This window comes from Cnephaeus nilssonii, assembly GCF_951640355.1.
Source record: "Cnephaeus nilssonii genome assembly, chromosome: 7".
Lineage (NCBI taxonomy): Eukaryota > Metazoa > Chordata > Mammalia > Chiroptera > Vespertilionidae > Cnephaeus > Cnephaeus nilssonii.
In genome coordinates, this window is record NC_137078.1 from 70,317,983 (window position 1) to 70,337,774 (window position 19,792).

The 19,792-nt window shown below is 51.3% G+C and overlaps 2 protein-coding genes across 7 annotated transcripts in view; one reads left to right on the forward strand and one right to left on the reverse strand.

Moving 5' to 3' along the window:
* ZFYVE9 (zinc finger FYVE-type containing 9) overlaps positions 1-1,279 on the forward strand; it is a gene marked incomplete at its 3' end in the record, with an annotated part of 130,264 nt that extends 128,985 nt beyond the window's left edge. For all 3 annotated transcript variants that reach the window (XM_079777030.1, XM_079777029.1, XM_079777031.1), the window contains one exon: positions 1,118-1,279. In XM_079777030.1, the coding sequence (XP_079633156.1) occupies positions 1,118-1,279 (162 nt within the window). The remainder of the gene's footprint in view (positions 1-1,117) is intronic.
* Positions 1,182-19,434, reverse strand: CC2D1B (coiled-coil and C2 domain containing 1B). Of its 4 annotated transcripts, none has more exons than XM_079777035.1 (25): positions 19,243-19,434; positions 17,639-17,725; positions 16,404-16,548; positions 15,358-15,467; positions 14,824-14,982; positions 14,291-14,416; positions 13,989-14,148; positions 13,630-13,808; positions 13,387-13,462; positions 13,191-13,301; positions 12,979-13,109; positions 12,700-12,772; positions 12,399-12,532; positions 11,930-12,038; positions 11,673-11,845; positions 11,138-11,263; positions 10,035-10,093; positions 9,837-9,953; positions 9,403-9,476; positions 9,227-9,285; positions 8,975-9,026; positions 8,463-8,562; positions 8,211-8,301; positions 6,971-7,100; positions 1,182-1,312 (listed from the first exon to the last, which is right to left on the reverse strand). In XM_079777035.1, exons 1-24 carry the CDS (start codon positions 19,405-19,407, stop codon positions 6,972-6,974), a joined length of 2,745 nt encoding a protein of 914 aa, XP_079633161.1. In that variant the 5' UTR covers positions 19,408-19,434; the 3' UTR covers positions 1,182-1,312; position 6,971. The 4 variants fall into 4 exon arrangements, with proteins under 4 accessions (XP_079633161.1, XP_079633160.1, XP_079633159.1 ...); XM_079777034.1 differs by lacking the exon at positions 1,182-1,312 and adding an exon at positions 1,929-6,673; XM_079777033.1 differs by lacking the exon at positions 1,182-1,312 and adding an exon at positions 1,929-6,677.
* Between the last annotated feature and the right edge of the window lie 358 nt (positions 19,435-19,792).

Below are 19,792 nucleotides of genomic sequence, written 5' to 3' on the forward strand. Positions count from 1 at the left end.
AAATGCTGTTGGGAAATGGTGCTTGATAGACTTGCTCGATGCAGGGTTGCTACAGTCCTTCAATTTGTAAAAAACTCAGTATCTACAAAGCACAGTAAAGCAAAGCCTGTACATTTCTTTTGGATTTTGGATCCCTGGGACATGTCCCAGTGTTCCTGTTTAGATGCAGTTGTGTTATTATTAGGGAAAATGTGGAAGATCATGTATCTGGCTCTATTTCCCAACTAGTCATCCATCAAGAAGTATGTGTTTTGTACTTAACGTCTTTCCCCATGCTATACTAAGCCTGGCAGAGTAATACAAATGAGTTATCATGGTTCTTTGTCAAATGGTACCGATAATCTGGAGAGTTACTTCACATAAGACAATTAAAAAACAAGAATTTTTCACTGATGTGTGGGCCTCTTGAGGGCCAGGGAGGGCCCTGTTCCATTCACCTCTGAGTCCCTGTGTTAGTGGACGCTCAAAATATGGTGTGGGGCCAGATGGTTGACAGAACAAGTGCTCAGTTCCTGCTGTGCTAGGGAGTTATACCTAGTGTAGTTCCCATTTTAATTTTCACAGCCAGAGGTTTAGGTTTTATTTCTGACATTCCATACCTCTCCATAGCACCTCAGTCCCTTCTTGGGGAACTAAGACCTTACCAGGTTAAGTGTCTTAAGAGCCCAAGGTCTCATGGCTACCAAGTGTTAGGGTCAGGATGAATAAATGACAGGATGAAAAATGACAGTTTAGGGAAGAGGAGAAATTTGTATTAACTGCTATGTGTCTAGCCCAGTGATGGGCAACCTTTTGAGCTTGGTGTGTCAAACTTCTCCAAAAAACTGAGCATAACTCGGGTAGTGTGTCACTTTGAGGAAAAAACATTATTTCGCAAATGTTTCATCCTCAGGAGCAGCAAATGTTTCATCCTCGGCATGCGGCCGCCTCAGCGGCCGCGTGTCATCAGAAATGGCTATGCGTGTCAGTGCTGACACGCGTGTCATAGGTTCGCCATCACTAGTCTAGCCCATGGTCAGGAAGCCCATCTCCTTTCCTGCTCAGCCTCCTTGGCCCTGAGCTCTCTGGAGAGATCTTCTCCATCCAGTAACTTGTCCTCCTTCTCTCTGTGGTACAGGTTGGCTATCAAGCAGGGAGCAATGGCCAGCCCCTTCCCGCGCAGTACATGAATGACCTGGACAGCGCTTTGGTGCCAGTGATCCATGGAGGGGCCTGCCAGCTCAGTGAGGGCCCCGTCGTCATGGAACTCATCTTTTATATTCTGGAGAACATCGCATAGACAGAGGACTCCGTGTGTTTTTTCTGTTCAGACCTGTTCAACAGAAGTTATACCCAAGTCATTTGCACTTTAGAACTGGAGGATTAAGCTTTTGTTAACACTATTAATTGGGGGGGAGGGGAGTGGGGTTTGGGGGATTAGGGTGGTTGCGGGGACAGATGTTCCATAATTCTAAGTCTTCTATGCATTGTCCATAAGATCTGGGCAGCTTCCATTACTGCACCACCGTTATACTATCCTTGCAGCTAAATCCCCTTCTGTTACTGTTTAAACAAGAATTCTCCTGTTTTAAGACTTATTTATGGTCTTGTGCTCAGAAATGATCAAATGGGTACAACCATCACCAAGAGTGGGGTGGGAGGGCAGAGAGGAAATAAAAAATGAAGCATCAGTCTTGTACTCTTTGTACAGCATTGATACAAAAAGGATCACACACTGATCTTGTCCCATTTATATCCCAGTAACTTCAAGTAGAAGTCACACTTACATTTTTGTTTGTTTTTACCAGATTACCCAACGGATTATCCCTCTTCTAGCCAAGGAAGGGCAGCTCAGTGTGAGGTGACTTGGGATAGCAGAACCGAGTTGAGGATTGCTCAAGCTCTGCCCCAGTGAATGGCAGGTATTGAATTGGGCCTTTCGGTGAAAGCTGGCAATATACCCAAGGCATTTTTAGTTATAATATACACTAGATGTAATTTTTAAAACATTTTATTGAGAAATAATTTAAACTTCCAAGAAAATTGCAAGTAAAAAAAAGCCCTATGTACGCTTTATCTAGATTCACCTATTGTTCACATATTAACACTTTTGCCCATTTGTGTTATCAGTGTCTCTCCACAAAAAAATGGAGACATTTGAGAGTAAGTTGCATAGCTAATAGCTCTTTACCCCTAAATACTTTAATGCTTATTTCCTAAAATTAAAGACGTTCTCTTCCATTACAGCAGGACAGTTCGCAACTTTAGTCAATTTAACATTGATATACCAGCTGCCTTACTCCAGCGTTCATCCTGTAGTGTCCCTCATGGTACTTCCCCCTCCGGTAAAGCTGCTAGCCTGGGATCAGACAAGGCAAATAGCTTTACTGACCCACCTGTATCTTTTATGTCCTCCATATTTTTGGTGAGTATAGTTCCCTTATCTAATTTTTTAAATTTGATTGGTATCTTTCCATAATTAGAAGCAGTTTATGCATTCTTGGCCAGAATCCTAAGTGATGTGTGCTTTTTATATAGCCACCTGCACCTCACTGATGAGGGTAAATTTTGATCACCTGTTCAGTGTTGTCCAATTTCTCCAGTTTTCCCCCCCTTGGAATGAATAACCAATGTGTACAGACACTTTCAGATCATACAGATATCTTACTCATCAAAATTTCCCCTAAGATTTAGCATCCACGGATGTTTCTTATCTGAACTGATCTTTGACTATGATGGCTACAGATTTTTCAATTCCAGCACTCCCTCCACCTTTACAAGTTGCACTTGGTCATTATAAGCAAAAGCTCTTCCTTCTTTCCTATATACGTATTCGCTTAATTCTCATGGTGGACTTGTGGGTTACATTTTGAATGGTTCTAACCCATTATTTGGGTACTCAAATAGCTCAGCTTTGGCCATAGAGCACACCTTCAGGGTAGCTCATCCATCCTTGTGAAATACTCCTATAATTTTTTTTTTTTTAACACTTTGCTTTCTGGCCTAACAAGATTCTCCATGCTCATCTAGTGCTCATGCTGCCCCAGCCTGGAAATCAGCCATGGTTTCTTTTAGTGGTATTAGAAACCAAGGTTTGGTTTATCCATGATATATGTGATGTACTCAAAGTACTTTCATTAAAAATTTATTTTGGTCACAGACCTAATGGATTTCACAACCCAAAGTTTGAAAAACACAGCTCTAAGGTGACTCACTCTCTTATCACCGTCATCTTCTGAAAGCCCAGGCCAAGCAGCAGATGGTCCCTTTGCTACAAGCACAGCTCTGAGAATCCTCTGGCAGCTAATGCAGGCCTCTGGGACAGTGAGAGGCCGCTTCCCAGTGGTTAGAGCTGGCTTAGCACTTGGCAATTAAAGGCTGTGGAGCTGTTTAGGCAGCCGTTTTCCAAACAGGCCCACAAGCCTGGCCTTCAATTTGAAGTATGTCTGCCTATGTTTATGCCTTCTCCATGGTGGTGGTGGTGGATCCACATTCTGTACTGTCTCTCCATAAGCTTTGCTGGTGGTGGCTGCAGAGAACTGTGATTGTAACCTTTTCGCACATACTCAGAGGCACCCAGAGCTTCTAAGGGAAAAGAGTAGATGCCCAAAGAATACCAGCATGTACTGAGCCTTGGACCACACATCCCTCCAAAACCTGGTAGGAATACTTAACAGGGCAGGGATTTGGGTGCAACATCCAGCTTGGTCTAAATATACCTTGGAAGTTTGGAGCTTCTACAAACGCTGGTCCCGTTTTTTCCTACAGAAATTTATCTTTCCTCCTGTTCAGTTAAATATACCTTGCAATTGTAGGTATTACTTCTGGATCAGTGCAAACTTTAAAATTCTCCCACTGAGGACAGACTCTTGGCCCTGCAGAGTCAGGTCCATTCTCAATTTGCATAAAACGGGGCGTAATAGAGCCAAGGCTAGTTTACCACCCCCCCCCCATTGGTTTTATCTTTGTATTGTACACTGTATGTTGTAATGGTTATATAAAGTAGAGTGCTGAAACATCTCATTTCTAAATATGTCAAATTTTTCTAGAACATAAACTTACAAGATTAGCATATAGAGAGCCTTATAAACTGAAGAGGAATAGGCTTGCCATTATGGTAACATTAAATTTTTAAAAATTATTGCATTCTTACCAAATGCTAGACAAGGTGTTTCTCCATTTATTTTTATCAACACTTTCTGAGCACTTACTGGGCTCTAGAAAGATAGGACGTTACCTTGTGTAAGCTCCCATCTAATATCTTCCCTCATCCAGTGGTTCCTGAATGCTGGTGGGCCCACCATTTCCAACTAAATTTACTTCTGTCATAATTAGTCATCGGGGAACAATCTGTGCATTTAATGCATTTCAGACAATAACCAAGCAACCTGCTGAACACTTTCTATGTTTTAATAGTAATGTTAAAATAATAATTTAAACGGTAATGGGACTTTTAGGAATCGTACGTGTAGCCTGAAAGGCTAAGGAGTGGAGCAGGAATGATAATGCCCACTCGCGAGTTTGGGAAGCTGAGGCCCATGGGAAGAGTCCCTGGGAAGATTCTTGGAGCTGGACCAGGTACAAGCTCCCTGGCTCCACCAGCCTCAGCCCCAGTTTCATCTTAAATGGAGCTGCCCATTTAAGGGGCAAGATCTTTGAGAACTACCCACAAAATGCAGAAAACAAGCTTTCAACAATGGTGGTATAAGAAAGGAAAATAATGTTAAAAGCCACAAAATAGTTTGCCCTTTGTGAGTAAGACTTCCTATGAAAAATTACTTCTGTATTTTATTCAGTTCACTAATTCAGAAGAAAGTATGCCTTGCACTAGATTAAAGAGAATTTACAATTTAAACATAATTTGGGTCATGGCAGCTTCTCTGCCCCCGAATCACTAATAATCTGTTCGGTTTCTGCATTTGGACAAACCTCAGGATAAGATGAGGCTGGGCAGGCTCCTCCCACTACCAGTGACCCCTGCACACCCTGGCTACAACAAAGGCCCTTTCAGAAAGAGCCTGTCTCCAAGGCCAGTGGGCGCTTTGTCTCGCCTCCCTCAGCCTGGAGGTTTTGTTTTTCAAAAAGCAACGAGCAGCGAAGGAGACTAGAACTGGCCAGGTTGCAACGGGAAATCTGTGAGGCGCAGTACACTTCCTACCAATTGGAACAGGCGTTTCTAGCAGAGCCTGAGGTTAGGAATTCCCAAGGTGGTTGGAGCCTCGGAGGGTAACCATAGCTGTCCTTGCCCTCTTAGTAAGCACTGGTTGTGGTACAAACCCTTCTTTGCCCTAGGCACCTTAGGAAGGCTAACAACCCTTCTTTCATTCTAGGTTACTGCTGCTTTGACACACAGATGTAACTACAATTAAGTGTTAAATCTCACATGTGTAGAAATTTGGGTAGTTGACTCTGATGGCTAAGTAAGTCTGGTCAGAAAGCTCTTGGAAAAAAGTCATTTGTCTGTCCTTCCTGCTGTTACCCTCTAAAAGATTTGCTATTAAGGGCAGGGAAGCACGGTCCAGCCCTGTGTCAGAAAAAGACACACAGAGAAACTTAATCCCTGAGCTGTGCTTACATAGTGCTGTAGTGACCAGTAAGCTGAATGTATTTGCTTCACTTAGAGCCTTTAAAAATGACCTCAAGGAATGCTTTGTCGAACTTAAGCTAATGCTAAAAAATGGGTGTGGGGGAGAGGGAATGGGATGTAAAGTTTATTTCTAAGAAATGTAGAATACTGCAGTTTTGAATATTAAATCTATTGCAACTATAAATCCCGTCTCCATCCATTCAGAAAAACAAAGCCAAAGGAGAATTCCTTGGGGAGAACGAAGGGATTTCCCTCAGTGATCAGCTGGAGGCAAGGCTTCCTCTACCCTCTCTCAGAGAGAGCCATCGCAGCAGTTTCTGTCAATTAAATGTTACCGCTACTCAGGCCTTTAAAAAGTGATAGGACTTTGTTTAGGATTTTGATGGTTACTCTGCGCTTAGGGCATAAAACCCCTATAAGTGAATTAGACGTAGTTTATTAAAAAGGTACATAAATTTTTGTATCCCCCCAGTTAGTCTTTTTGTGTTAGGTGCACAGACCGAACCCAAGGTGCAGCCTTGCCTACTTCCCACCCTATAGTCCAAAACACAACGTCCTCCCTCCACTGAGAGTGTGGGGAGCAGGGAGCTAGTGCAGCAGCTGTCAGGAAACAAGGCACAGGCAGAGCGGGCGGAAACCGAGCTGTGGCACAGACCGCCACTGACAACCGAGTCACGGAACCTGCACCACCCCAAGCAGGGGAGTTTCCAATCACTCTCGGTTCTCCCATCCTTTACGGTTATATCTTTTAAAGGCACATTCAGAAATGTTGCAACTAGGGGCTAGGGTAAGCTGCACACAGTTGCTACACAGGGGTTCAGGGGCTGCAAGACTCCATGGCACAGAGCAATGAGGCTTTCCTTGCTTTTGCCCAGAGGGAAGGGGAAGCAGCCTCCTGGAATCCAGCCTGCTTTGGTGTGGAGGCCTAGGAAGGGGCCAGCAACAGGAGGGACCAGGGCCGTGGTCAGTAATGCACGTACGTACAGGTCTTTGGTGTTTGTGTAGCAGCATCTCGCTCCCTATGTACAAAGGCTTCTGTAGCCAGCAAAGCTGGGCAAAGTATGCTTCTGCACACAGCCGCTGGCCTGACTCCGCTCCCAGCGCTGACTGTCTGAAGCACAGGCACAAAGCACAGAAGTAAGTCTAAACTGCAATGGATATACAAATAGAGTTCAGAAAGGTTTTCCTGAAAACAGACCTGGGTTTAACTTCCCTCCCAGGGTCTACTGAGGATCCTAAGAAACTCAGGCCAAGGCCTACCCAACAGTTGTGCCTTTTGATCATCCTCACAGATGAGAACTGCTGAGGCTTTCTCCCCCGCCATGAGCTGCGTAATGGAAGTGCCCTGTGGGGCCTGGGCAGAGAGCAGGGACAGAGGTTCTGAGAGTCCAGAGAGCTGCCCACCTCACAGGCCCCTAGGCTCCAGGACCAGCCAGTTCTCGGTGACCATCTGTATGTCCTGGCCACTCAGAGGCTCCCGCAGCCTCACCTTCACCTCCAGCTTGCCCCCAGTGGGCTTCCTTCCATCCAGGACCTGAGGATCGCAGAGAGGGAGATGGTAACTGATGGGGACAGGCTGGAGCAGGCAGCTCCCTATGCTCACAGGTAAAGAATGAGGAGCTAAAACATTTTGTGGTCTCTACTTCATGACAACCCTGGTGGTGGGTCCAGAGAGCTGCCCATCTCACAGGTAAGTCTTAACAAAAAGAATATGTAAATCCAAATAAGAACTCTGGTCACTCAGTTTCTCCATGGAAGAAATTCTCTGGCTTAAAGGTGCAGTCTGAAAAACCACTAAGCCCAGACCCTCACTTCACAGATGGCCCAGAGAGTGAATGTTCTATACACTGCAGTGTGGCGAGGCCAGGACTAGAACCCAGGCCGGAGGTTCCTTTCTGCCCACCATGCTGCCTCCCTCCTGGCAGGAAGGGGGAAGCTGGTGTGCAAAGCAGGGAGTGCTGCAGCCAATGTGGCCGATACCGAGCACCTAGTAAAAAGCCGTTCCCAGGAAAGGTGGCGGAGGGAGGTGGGTGTGCCCTTGTGGGAAAAGCCCCACTATGAAGGCATCAGTGAGGGTCTCAGCCACACGCTGCTGAGGACACACCCTTCTCTCTGGACCTCAGTTTCCTCATGTCAAAGGCAAGCTCTTAGAGTCCCTGCCTGTGAAATTTGATGAGGTCACGGAAGCTGAAAGAGCTGCCTGGGGCCAACTCCTTAACAGTCTGGCTTCATTGTGGCGGGTCCCAGATTGTGAAATACCTTATCGACTTTATGTCCAGAGCTTGTTTCATTTCATCAAGCTGCCGGACTACTGTCCAACCATAACCCTGTCCTTCCATATCTAGGAGTGCCAAGTTGATAGCAATGACCGGGCCGTCCTCCACCATCCTGGAAGCTTGAGTGGCCCAGAGTGTTATGGAAAGAACATAGCTACTTTCTGAAAGGGTGATGCTATAAAGTTTTGTCACACCTTCTGAATCTCTCAACCTGTAAAATGGGAATAGCACCTATTGCACAGCACACTTGTGGGTATTTTTAATGGGAACAAAAATCCTACAGTGGACCCATGCTCAGTGAACGTTGGCTTTTCACTTGCCAAGCCCTCTGGTTTCCCCACCTTACCTCTACAATCTCTGGGTCCTACCTCCAAAATCTCTCTGATCTCACACTCATTCTCCAGCCGCTCCAGTTTCAGGTGGGCTGTGCCGACCAGCTTGTCACTTCTGAAGAAGGATCTGGGGAGCCAAGGGTCAGCAGAGGATTGGACTGGGCAGGGGAAGGAATGAGCTAGCTGAGACCAGCACAAGAAAGCTGAGTAGTATAGCAGGGATGGCAGCAATAGAAGCCTTTCCTTCCTCCCAGCCCACCGTGGCAGTATGACTGTTGGGGGTCTCACCCTTTGTGGAAAATTTCAAACTTGATTCCTTTGCTTTGGATCACCCTTCTGAAGCCCCGGTGATTTCGGTTGATGTTTAATTTGAAGAGCTGATCATATTCTGCAAGAGTGGGAGAAGAAGGGGCTTGGCTACCAGGGATTTCCTAGGGGCTGATCTCCCCTCTGGATTGCTCTGCCTGTCATTCAGTAAGACTACCACCAGAGGGTGGTAGAACCTAGGTCCTGGCCTTGCAAATCCACTCAGTTCTTGTGCTCTTAAGACACAGATTTTGCTCAAATGGGAGGGACATGGAATTTGGAGTCAGGATTGCATTCCCACACCTTTGTGCTTGGAGGCCATAGGCAAGTCCCTTTTTCTCTCCAAGCCTCAGTTTTCCCCAACTACATAAGAGAAGTGGTAATACCTGCCTTTGTCTCCCAAGTTGAGTACCAAATAAGGTAATAGATCTGGAAACACAAATGCTGCACATACACATATCAGAGAATGAGAGGGAGGAGAAAGCAGCCCTCACCTGGAGAGTTTGTGTTCTTCACCACAGCTGTTTTGCTTTTTTGAGCCTGGTCCTAAAGCAGTAAGAAGGAAGAAGTGTGGACAGCTTGAAAAAACAGGTCTTTTGGGTTAAGTCAGTGTTGAGGGAAGGGATGCCTATAGATCTTCAAACCCCTCCCTATAGCCAGACCTCCCAGGGACTGGGAGAAATTGAGCACCAGGTCCCCAAACAGAAGATGGGGTTCAGAGGATCCTATCTCTACCTGAACCTCACCGAGTTAGGGTAGTGGAACTCAAACCGCACAAAAGCATCCAAGTCATCAGGGGTCACCCCTATAAAGGAGAAATGGGGGTCAGCACCTTAGATGAAGGGGAGCCAGTGCCTCCCATTGGCTGGGGGTAGAGTATCTAGGCAAGAGCCTCCTGGAGTAGGGGTGGCCCTAGGGCTACCTGGAGGAGCTGGGAGGTTCATTCCCCGGACAATGATCAGATGCATTTCTGTGCTGTTGAGTTCCGAGAAGATCCTATAGCCAAGGGGAAAGAGCCCAAAGTGAAGTCGTGCTGTGGGAAAGGGTCCCTGCTTCCGGGGACTGCCTGCCTGCCAGGCAGTGCTCAGAAATAGAGGGTGCAGGGAGGTACAGCTCGTCTGGGCTACGAGCAGCAGAGCTGGTACAAAGACCTCAGTCCAGAGCTCCTTCCTCAGCCACCCACAGCTCTGAGCTCCTCACAGGCAGGCACCACGCCCTACCTCCCACATCCCTAGGCCCAGTGCCTATGGCAGGACCAAGCCCGGGAATTCTTACTAAAGGGGCCTAAGTCCCCAGTCTTGGCCCCCAGCCTCTTGGCCCATCCCTACATGGAGCCATTGTCTCAGGCTTTGGTACCTCACAGTCTGGAATGTCTTTGACTCAAAGTGGTGGCTAGGAGGGTCAAGGCCCTGCGCCTGGGCCAGCTGTAGGATCTCAAGCTGCTTCTTGCGGTCCTGAGCGAGCTTCTCAAACCTGACAGGGACAGGTGCACACGTTAGCTCAACAGGGCCCATTTTCTGCTCCCTGCCCCACCTGCTCCAGCCCTGCATTTACCGGGTAGTCTCGGCCACATTGCCTTGGTGCATGAACTGCTTGGAGAACAGCACACACTTCTGAAAATAGAGGCCCAGAGAGGGTCTAGGTTGGTTTTAGAGGCCTGACTTCTGAAAGCTCCAACCTTGTCCTATAGTCTCACCCCTCTTCTCCCCCAACACATACCCTCCCCAAGATCATTTTCCAAGTCCCTAAGCCAGTGGTTCTCAACCTTTCTAATGCCGCGACCATTTAATACAGTTCCTCATGTTGTGGTGACCCCCCAACCATAAAATTATTTTCGTTGCTACTTTATAACTGTGATTTTGCTACTGTTATGAATTGTAATGTAAATATCTGTGTTTTCTGATATTTAGAAAATATAGGCTCTACAGCAGCGGTTCTCAACCTGTGGGTCGTGACCCACAGGTTGAGAACCGCTAGCAGGGTCGCCTAAGACCATTGGAAAACACAGATATTTACATTACGATTCATAACAGTAGCAAAATTACAGTTATGAAGTAGCAACGAAAATAATTTTATGGTTGGGGGTCACCACAACATGAGGAACTGTATTAAAGGGTCGCGGCATTAGAAAGGTTGAGAACCACCGCCCTAAGCTTTTGCTGTTTTCTTTCCTGATGATAGCCACACCCCAATATTCAATTAGCAAACTCCTATTTTATTACCCAAATTATTTACTACAGAACATTATCTTACGTGGGTTTTTTTTCATAAATCACGATAATATTCGTGCAAAACCTAAGAGAAACATCACTTCAGAAAGCAGACTTGCCGGCAGCAGTTCAGATTGATATGTGCAAATATACATATATGTATATTTTCCTATATACAAATATGTGTATGTGTCTCCTAACACTTCCTCCGATCTTCAAAGTACTTTCCGCTCCAGTCTGTTGTTTGAACTTCATCACCACCCTGGGATATCCCATTTTACAGATGAAAATGTGGTTCAGAGAGCGGAAGTGCCTTGTGCCAGGTCAAACAGCCAGTAAGTGGAAGAGCCAGAATTTGAAACCAGGCCTCTCTGGTCTGAGCCTCATGCCTTTCCCCAAAGGCAGGCTGTGGGCACTGAAGGGAAGAGAGGCAAGCAGTCAACTGACCTCGTGTTGCTCCAGAAGCATTTTTTGTAGCTGGGCGTACACTTCCTCGGCCTTCTGGGAGAGGCGCAGGTCTTCATGGTGAATGAGGATAAAGTCACCCTCCTCATCCGTCAAGGGTGAAGGCACCTGCCAAGGTCACAACGCCCCCCAGGGGCGCCAAGAGTCAGATCACCCCCCTACTGGCCCAACACATGCAGGAATCCAAACTGAATGTTTCCCCAGCTTCTAACCACCCGTGTTGGGAACTCCCTGCCTCCCGCCTGTCCCAGGCTGCGAGATACTCTCCTCCCACCTGGCCTTTCCTGGCCTCTCTTGGGGCCATGGGGCAGAGACGCATAACAAAAGGCTTTTCCAGCACTCGCCACATCCTGTCCAAGTCCCACCCCTCAGGTTGGCTTGAGGACCTCTCAGGGAAGGTATGGCTGATGGCAATGGACAGTGGCGCCCAGGCAGCTGCCTGGTTTACAGCCCTGCTGTCAAGCCTGCCACCCGCCTCTCCTGCCTGGAAAGTACTGCTTAAACAGGAGGGACTCACCTTGGCGAGGTCCACAGGTCTGCCGGCTCGGACCTGGATGATCTGAGCCTCGAGGCGTTTGGCCAGCCGCAGGTGAGCTTTGGCCTGTTCCAGGTCCTGGCCACGCTTGGCCTGCAGGGCTGCCCGCTGGTACTGCAGTTTGCGGGCCTCTAGCAGTGCCAACTGCTCCCGCACTGAAGGGAGAGCGATGCTGGTTAGAGCCATGCCTGCCCCTCACTAGAGCCTTCAGTCCTCCACCCCTCTTCTCCCCAACTCACCAGAGGGACTCAGTGACTCCTTAGAACTCGAGGCCTTGGGCTCAGGCAGGGGCCGGGAGGAAGATACCAGAGGCTTCTTAGATACTGGGGCCTGGGTTGGAGGCTCATCCTGCAGGTGCCCAGGAGGAGGTCACAGGTAATCTGTTCCCCACCCAGCCGCAGCAGCTCGGACTCTCTTCTTAACACTGCACTAACTTGCTGTGTGAAATGAGATGAATGGCCTCCCCTTGTGGGCCCTACAGAATCCCAGAAGCTCTGAGCTAATCTTCCCAACAGCAGACAGTAGGGTATTAGGGATAGAACATGGATCTGGAGTTAGAAAGACATCCATTTGAATCTAGCTCTGATAATGCCTATCTGGGTGCCCTTGGCCAAGTTTTTTCTCTGCAAAATGGACAATAGGGTCTAGGTTTATCCCTCATCTGCTATCCTCACCCCCCATCCCTGGAGTCTGGGCCCTCAGCCAAACCTCATCCTCATCCCCATCTTCCTCTGCTGGGGCTGTTTCCTCAGAGGCCAGTTTCTGGGCAGCTGCTAAAGCAGCTGCTACTGCATCCGCCTCAGTGCCTGTGATGGGCTCCAGACCAGGGATGGGGGGGAATCCTGTAGGGGAGAGAGCTGGGTGAGGGCTGGGGTGGCCTCTGAGGGCTCAGCTGGGTCTTCCGGGGCATGGCTGGGATGGGTGGCTCCCACAGGTGGAGGCAGCCACCTGAGAATCATTTCCCCTCCTCCTCGGAGATTTCAGTGACCCTAGGCCAAGCACCACTTACCTGGAGGAACCGGCAACTCAGCAAAATCAACTTTGCGTCCTGCTCGGTGCGCTCGAATGGCATCTTGATATTGCTGCGAGGGAAGGAAGGGAGGGCTATTGTAGCAGCGGTCTGCAGGCTCCACACAGACGACAGGAAGACCAAAAGCAGCCCCAGGAGGAAAAAGCCTGAGGCAGCAAGAGCTTGAAAGAGACAGACAGATGGAAACTAGCTGCAAGGGCAGAGAGCAGCCAGCCAGAGAGGGGCTGACACAGGCGGGTTTCATGGCTGCAGGCCCACCTTGGCAATGCGCTCGTGCATCCGGGCCTTGCGCTCATCCCCACTGGCCCGGGCCTGGATGCCTGCCTCACGGTACTTGTTCAGCCTCTGCTGCAGGGCGTCCAGCACCGTCTGTGGCTCCGCAGGGGCCACTTGAGAGGAGGAAGAGATAGCATCAGCTCTGCCTACCTCTCCCCAGGTCCCCTCTCCACAGTCCCACCATCCCATCCTACCTGGGGTTGCTGGGGTGTCAGGGGCCATCACTGGCTGCACTCGCTCCACTGCTGGGGGTATGACTGTGGGTGCTGTGAGGGCCTTGGAAGCCTGTGGGAGGGGCTTCAGGTCTGGGGGACCCAGAGCAGAAGTATAGGTGGGGGTGCCCGGCTAGTCCCAGCCTGAGCAGGTTCCCTCCCCGATCCCCATACTGACCCTCAGGTGCTGGGGGCATGGCACTCAGGTCCACAGGCTGCCCCTTCTCCAGGGCCTCCAGGACGGCACCGAATCTCTGCACGGTAGTAAGAAAAGCAGGTGCTCATCAGCCAGGGAATCCCAGGAGCCTGGGCTGAAAAATCCCCCCTCACTCAAGCCCAGTCCAGCTGTGTGACCATGAGCAGGCCACTGCCCCCAACTGTGAAACGGGCTGGACACAGGGCCCCTGAGCAGATGTCATACCTTCCCAATCCTCATGAGCTCTCGGGCACGGTCTAGGTCTCCAGCCCGCTTGGCACTCAGGGCAGCCACTTTGTACTCTCTCTGTCGGGCCAACAACAGGGCCCGGGGGTCTGGGTCTGAACCGGGTGGGGCAGATGTGCCAGGGCCGCCCAAGCTTGTCTCAGGCTGAGAAGGGTTGTCTATGGAGAAACAAAAAGCCCGGAGAGGGGGCATCAGGGTCAAAGAAGAACGTGCACAGCTGGGTTGCCAGCACCCACAGGAAACGTGTGGCTCAGGGCCATCGACAGTGGTAGGATGGGGAAGCAGGGCAGGGGTCCTGACCTTGGGAACCAGAACAGGATTTGAGTGTCTCCAGATACCTGGTGACGTGGTGGGGGGAATGGGAAGGTCTGCATCAGGGCTCCTGTTGGTTGTTTCCTGAGGGGCCGGGGATTTCTTGCCCAAGGCCACTGGAGGTGGGATCTCCTCCTCATTGATCGTCCTGCCTTTCCTCACAGCAGCCAGCTGGGACTCTAGGGTCTGGGGAAGAGAACCAGAAACACAGTCGGACCCTTCAACTCCCTCAGGCCAGCGGGGAGGCCTCCCCCCACTACTGGCCCAACCTCTTGCTGCCCTCAGCCCCACTCCTCCCAGCCCTGCTCCCTGGCTGGGCCCACCCTACCTTTAGGCCACGCTCACAGCGCCTGGTTTTGGCTGCTTCACCTGCCTCCTTGGCGCTGGCCGCAGCCTCCCGGTAATTGCGGATCCGATCTTCCAGCAGAGCCTGCAGCCCCTGAGGCCCTCCAGCCTGTAGATACTCCAGCTCAGGGCCTGGCCACTCCAGGGCCAGCTAGGCCCTTGCTGCTCCCTCCCTGCAACAAAGCTGCCCCAGAAAACGGAGCTCTTGGGTTCAAGGAGAAGGAGCTCCTCAAAGCCTCAAGGAGGAGGCAAAGACTTACTGGAGAGGCCAGAGGCCATATCAGAGGCAAACACAGAGACCCAGACAATCTGTGAAGGACTACAGAGGGTGGTCTGGGAGAACAGAGACCTTTGAGGCCAGCCAGGCACCAAAGAGTTCCTCATGCTCAGTCACTGCTTACGCAGGGACACTGCTGGGGAGGGCCCTGAGGGTGACTGCGTCTTCCTATGCAAGCGAGGCTACATGCATGTTATACGTGGACCTGCGGGGGTGTCAGAGGTCCCTTAAGAACCTACCTGAGCTGCTGGGACTGAGGCTGTTAGGAGAGGTGTCTGCACTGGAGGTTCAATGTTTTCCTGTCCCTTTTCATCCTCAGAGCTACCCATGGTGGCTGTCTCATCGCCATGCAAGGACCCAGCTTCCCCATCTGCACCCAGGACCTCTTGCAGCTCAGTCTGGGGAGACACAAGTCACAGGAGCGTGGGAGCCTCATGGCCATACATACTATGATAGGATCTGAAAACAAAGGGCCCTCTTCCCCTCAGTACTTCCCAACACCAGTCCCTGTGCCTGAAAGCCCCCTTTACCAACACACTTCTTTAATCTGACTGAAGACAGTCTTGAAAACAGTGAGACCACAAGTCTGAGAACCCCCAAGTACAAAGTGCAGTCCAGCCATCAAAGGAAACTAGTCTCACACTGTACAGTCCGGAAACAGCCCCAAAAAGGGCAGGGCGGGCAGTTGCACAACATCAGAGCACACAGAGGGACAAACCCCAGCCGCCTCTGCAGGTTTGATCAGGCCCAGGACACCAGCTTGGCAGACGCACCAGCAAGTCTGTATCGTCCTCCAGCCCGTCTTCCTCCTCCTCCTCCTCGTCCTCCACATCCCGCATACAGTCCGCTGCCAACTTCTCGATGTGGGCCATGGGTAAGGGCGCTGGGGAAACAGCGGGTCAGGGCCTCAGAAAAGGTCCATGAAGAGTGAAGGAGAGCCTTCAATGACTGCACATTTCCACACCCAGGTAGAACCCTGCCCTTCCACAGCCAGTCCCACCTGGCAAACTCCTGCTCTTCGTTATGACCCAGCTCCAAAGACCCTCAGCAGGGAAACCTTCCTGGACCCCTCTCTGCATTTTTGCTCTAGTTCTTCACAGACACATTCTTCCTTTTCTCCTAACTACACCTCTCACATGTGTAAAGACTGTTAACATCCATTTGAGCTTCACAATAATTCTGCAAGATAGGTCACATTATCGCCTATAAAAGTAAACTGAGAACTACCAATATTAATTTTCCTATTAATTGCAATCCTATTAAGTAGTAGAGCCATGACTCAAACCCAGGCTCATCTAACCCCAAAGGTCTGGACTGAGAACAAAAGGAGGGCCATGGTCCTCCCGTTGTCCTCAGCTCAGGAGACAGGGCTTGGGGGAGGTTCTCCCGAGGGCTCCTGGGGAGAAGAGGAAGATTTAGATCCTCTGACCCTCAGACTTCAGGTCTCTGTCCTCTTCCAGGCTAGGCAGGAAGACCCCACTTATTCATCGGTACAGCTGCTATGCACGTCTTAGCGCCCAATTCAGTCTGTGCTGAGCCCCTCTACACCAGGCCCTGGCTGGGCTAAGGGCAGAGACCTGAGTCAGCCAGAGAAGCATACTGCTGATTGTCACCATGAAGAGGGGCAGTCCAGGGAAGGAGTGCGCTCCCCGTCACACAGGTGTGTGAGCTCTTGGTGAGAGCGCTGCAGAAGGGATATGTTTATCAGAAGGACCAGGTGATGTGGCTGCATCCTCACGGCTGGGAGAGGACCCTCTCCACCACCTGCTCGAGCCCATCTGGTCCCAGCACCAGGTCCAGCCCAGCACCGACAACTTACCCTTCCCTTTGGGGACTGGCTTCCTGCCTGTGGTCCCTGCTTCCCCAGTGAGGGCCAGCAGCTCCGCCTCCAGGTCCCCATCATCTTCAGTCTCCTCCACCCCCAGCAGCATGTCCTCGGGGCTGAACTCCACAAAGAGCCCCAGCTGAGAGCAGAGAAGATTTCTTAGGAACCACACAATGGGGCCAAGGATGCAGCCCAGCCCCACAGCCAGGCTCCTAGAGATCAGTGCTCCTTCACTGTCTGAGGCCCAATGTGCAGAAAGGGAAACTGAGGCCTACAAAATTACCCCTTAGTATACTCCCTGGTGACCATAAAGACAGTAAGACCACAATGCCATTATTATTACAACAATGACAGCACTGTATTTACTTAGTACTCTGTGTGCTTATCTTAGTTAATTCTCACAATCCTAAGGGGTAGGTTCTATTTTTTAAAAATTATAAAACACATAACCTGAAAACTATAATCATAACCATTTTTAAGTGTACAGTTCGGTGGCATTAAGTACATCAAACTGTTGTGCTACTATCACCACTATCCATCCACACTTTCCATCTTGCAAAACTGAAACTATGCACCCATTAAACAATAACTCACCATTTCCCTTCCCCCCAGCCCAATAACCACATTCTACTTTCTGTCTGTATGAATTTGACTACTCTAAATAAAGGTAGGCCCTTTATCACATTCAGATGATATTGAGACAACCTTGTTAAGTGGCAGAGCTAGAATTTAAAATAAGGTCACATGCCTTGAGTCTATGCCCTTTATCCTAGCACCTCCCTTACCTGCCTCTTTTAAGAAGTCCCAGGACTTGAGCCCAGAATAAATAGAGATTAGGGAACAGACCCATAAGGCTGCAAAGCTCTCCCAGTGGATTAGCCCTCAAGCCCTGGCATCTGTGGCCGGTAAGAAGAGTTGTGGCCCTAAAATTTAGGGCCTAAATGAACCCATGAGAGTGCTGAGGCCCCATCAGTACCCCATAAACTGGTGGTTCCTGAATCCTCCAGATCACTCGTAAGCAGGTGGCCATGGCAGGAGGATGCCTGGGTTGAAACACAGGCGAGTTCAGGCCTCAGCTCCCACATGTGTATGGCAGAGGCCAGAGTGTCCCAACTCCGGGAGGCACTGCTCCCAGTCTCTGCACTAATGGTGATACCACCGATGGCCCAGTTTGCCCACGCTGTTGAGGAACCCCCACCCTGGCTCAGGGGTGAAGGCTATATACATACCTGCTTGGCAGCTGCCACACCCTGACCCCTGGCCTGGGGGCCCTTCCGAGGTCTTGGCCCTGGCATCTTGGCAGCCGAGATACCTGTCTGGTGGGGAACGGAAGAGACTCAGACTGGAGGAGCGTATAAACCCCTTCCCCAAAAGTGCTACCTTAGCACGGTGTGGTTAGTCAACTCTCAGCTCACGAGGAAAAAGGCAGTGCTTAAGGTCAAAGAATGAAATACTAACACGGAAAGTATGGCACTGAAGCAAACAACAGGAGAGAGAAGGGATGAGGACCACCTGCGAAGGGGCTTAAGTGGGGGGCGCGTGAAACTGGTGGACAAATTTGGGTTAAACCCAAGGCTGAGTGGGGAGGAGCCAGGAAGACAGATTCAGGGAAGTAACTCCAGGCCAGGGGTGGGTGGGTATAAGGCTGGGTAGGATTCAGAAAGGCTCTAAAGCCGTGCTGTCAAATACGGTAGCCATGGCTACTTACATTGAAATCAATTAAATTAAAAATCCAGTCTCTCAGTTACTGGCCAGCACAAAGACTCTTTTATCACAAAAATTTCTATTGGGCAGTTCTGCTCTAGTCTAGAGAACTGACTCCGCATTCCGATTCAGAGATCTCACAACCATTCACAGGACCTACTATGTGTAGGTCCTATGAGAGACCCTGTGCTGGGCACTGGGAGAGCAGAGAAGAATCTGACAGGTCCTCAAGCCTCACAGAACATTTACGTGGTGAGACAGCCTCATCGAGGGACCCCCCCCACCCCCCACCCCAGGGCTGCTCCAGGGGCCGTGCGTGCCCAGGTGCGGCCGTGCCCGGCGCAGAGGGAAAAGGCTTCCTGAGGACGAAGCCTGTGCTGAGTCAGGTGGAAGCTGGGAAAAGGACTCCCTACGGAGGGAACGACCTGACCATTCCGAGGTGAGAAACAGTGTGGCCTCCACCAGGAACCCTAGGACCCGGGATTACTGGAGCTTAAACTGTGCGGCAGGACACGGAACAAGCGAAGCTGCCAATGTGAGCAAGGGGCGACAGAAAACACCTCTAAGCCTTAAAGGAACCCAGGCGTTATCCCGAGGGCCAGGGCCGGGCCGGGGTCCGGCCGGCGGGCCGGCTGCAGACGGGCGGGAGGCAGCAGGGCGCACGGAGGCTGCCAACCGTCCTGCCTGGCAACGGTCCCGCCCAAAGGGGCGCGCTGCGGAGCGCGGGTGGCGAGGAGTGGTGGGAGTGCAGAGGCGGCGGTGACACCGCCAGAGCCCCGAGGTGCGCGGGCTGTGGGCGCCCGGGAGGGGCTCAGGGTGACTTCAGGCGTCAGATTTCAGCGGCGGGGCTCATGGCGGGCCGGCACTGAGCGGGCAGAGCGCGCGGCTCCGGGGAACTCGGACCAGGTCCGTCAGACGCGCCGAGTCTGCAGGTCCCGGGCACCGGGACGGGGCGCCGGGGCTGGACCCCGGCCCGAGCTCGGGAAGCGGAGGGCAGCGGAGAGCGCAGGAGAGGAGACGCCGGGGGACCCCATCCCTCGCGGCAGGGCGCCTCCCCGCCCCGCCCCAGCCGACGCCGTCTCCCCGCATCCCCAGGTCACCCTCGCCAGGGGGCGGGTACGCGGCATACCTCGCGGCGAATCCGGAACCGACCCGGGCCTGCTCTCGCCCCGCACCGCCCGGGACTCCCGTGGCCCCCGGGCGGCGGCCGCGGCGGCCGTGACAGGAAGTTCCCCCACGGAGACGCTCGCGCCCGAACACGTGACTCCACGCCCCGGCGACACGCAATACGCATGCGCAACGCGAAGCGGGTGTGGCGCCCCAACAGGTGTCTCCAAGGGTGGCGTCCTGAGCGCGCCGGCCACGCAAGGCTAGTTTTGTGGGCCGAAGGGCGGTTCCGGGGAGCCAGCCGGCCTGCACAAAGGCAGCAGGTGCGACCCCTGCCCTTGCTCCATTACACCTTCCCCACCAAGTCGCCTCCTGGGCTCCTGGGCGCACTCTCACCGCACGTCCTTGCTCAGCCCTCTGGCGTGGGTCCCGGGCTGGCGCCGACCCCACCAAAGGGGCGGGCTTCTCTGCTTGCCACCTTCTTGGTGTCCTTTGAGCTTCTCCAGCAAAATGGGGTGCACCATATATATTTTTTAAAGTATTTTTATTGATTTCAGAAAGGAAGGCAGTGG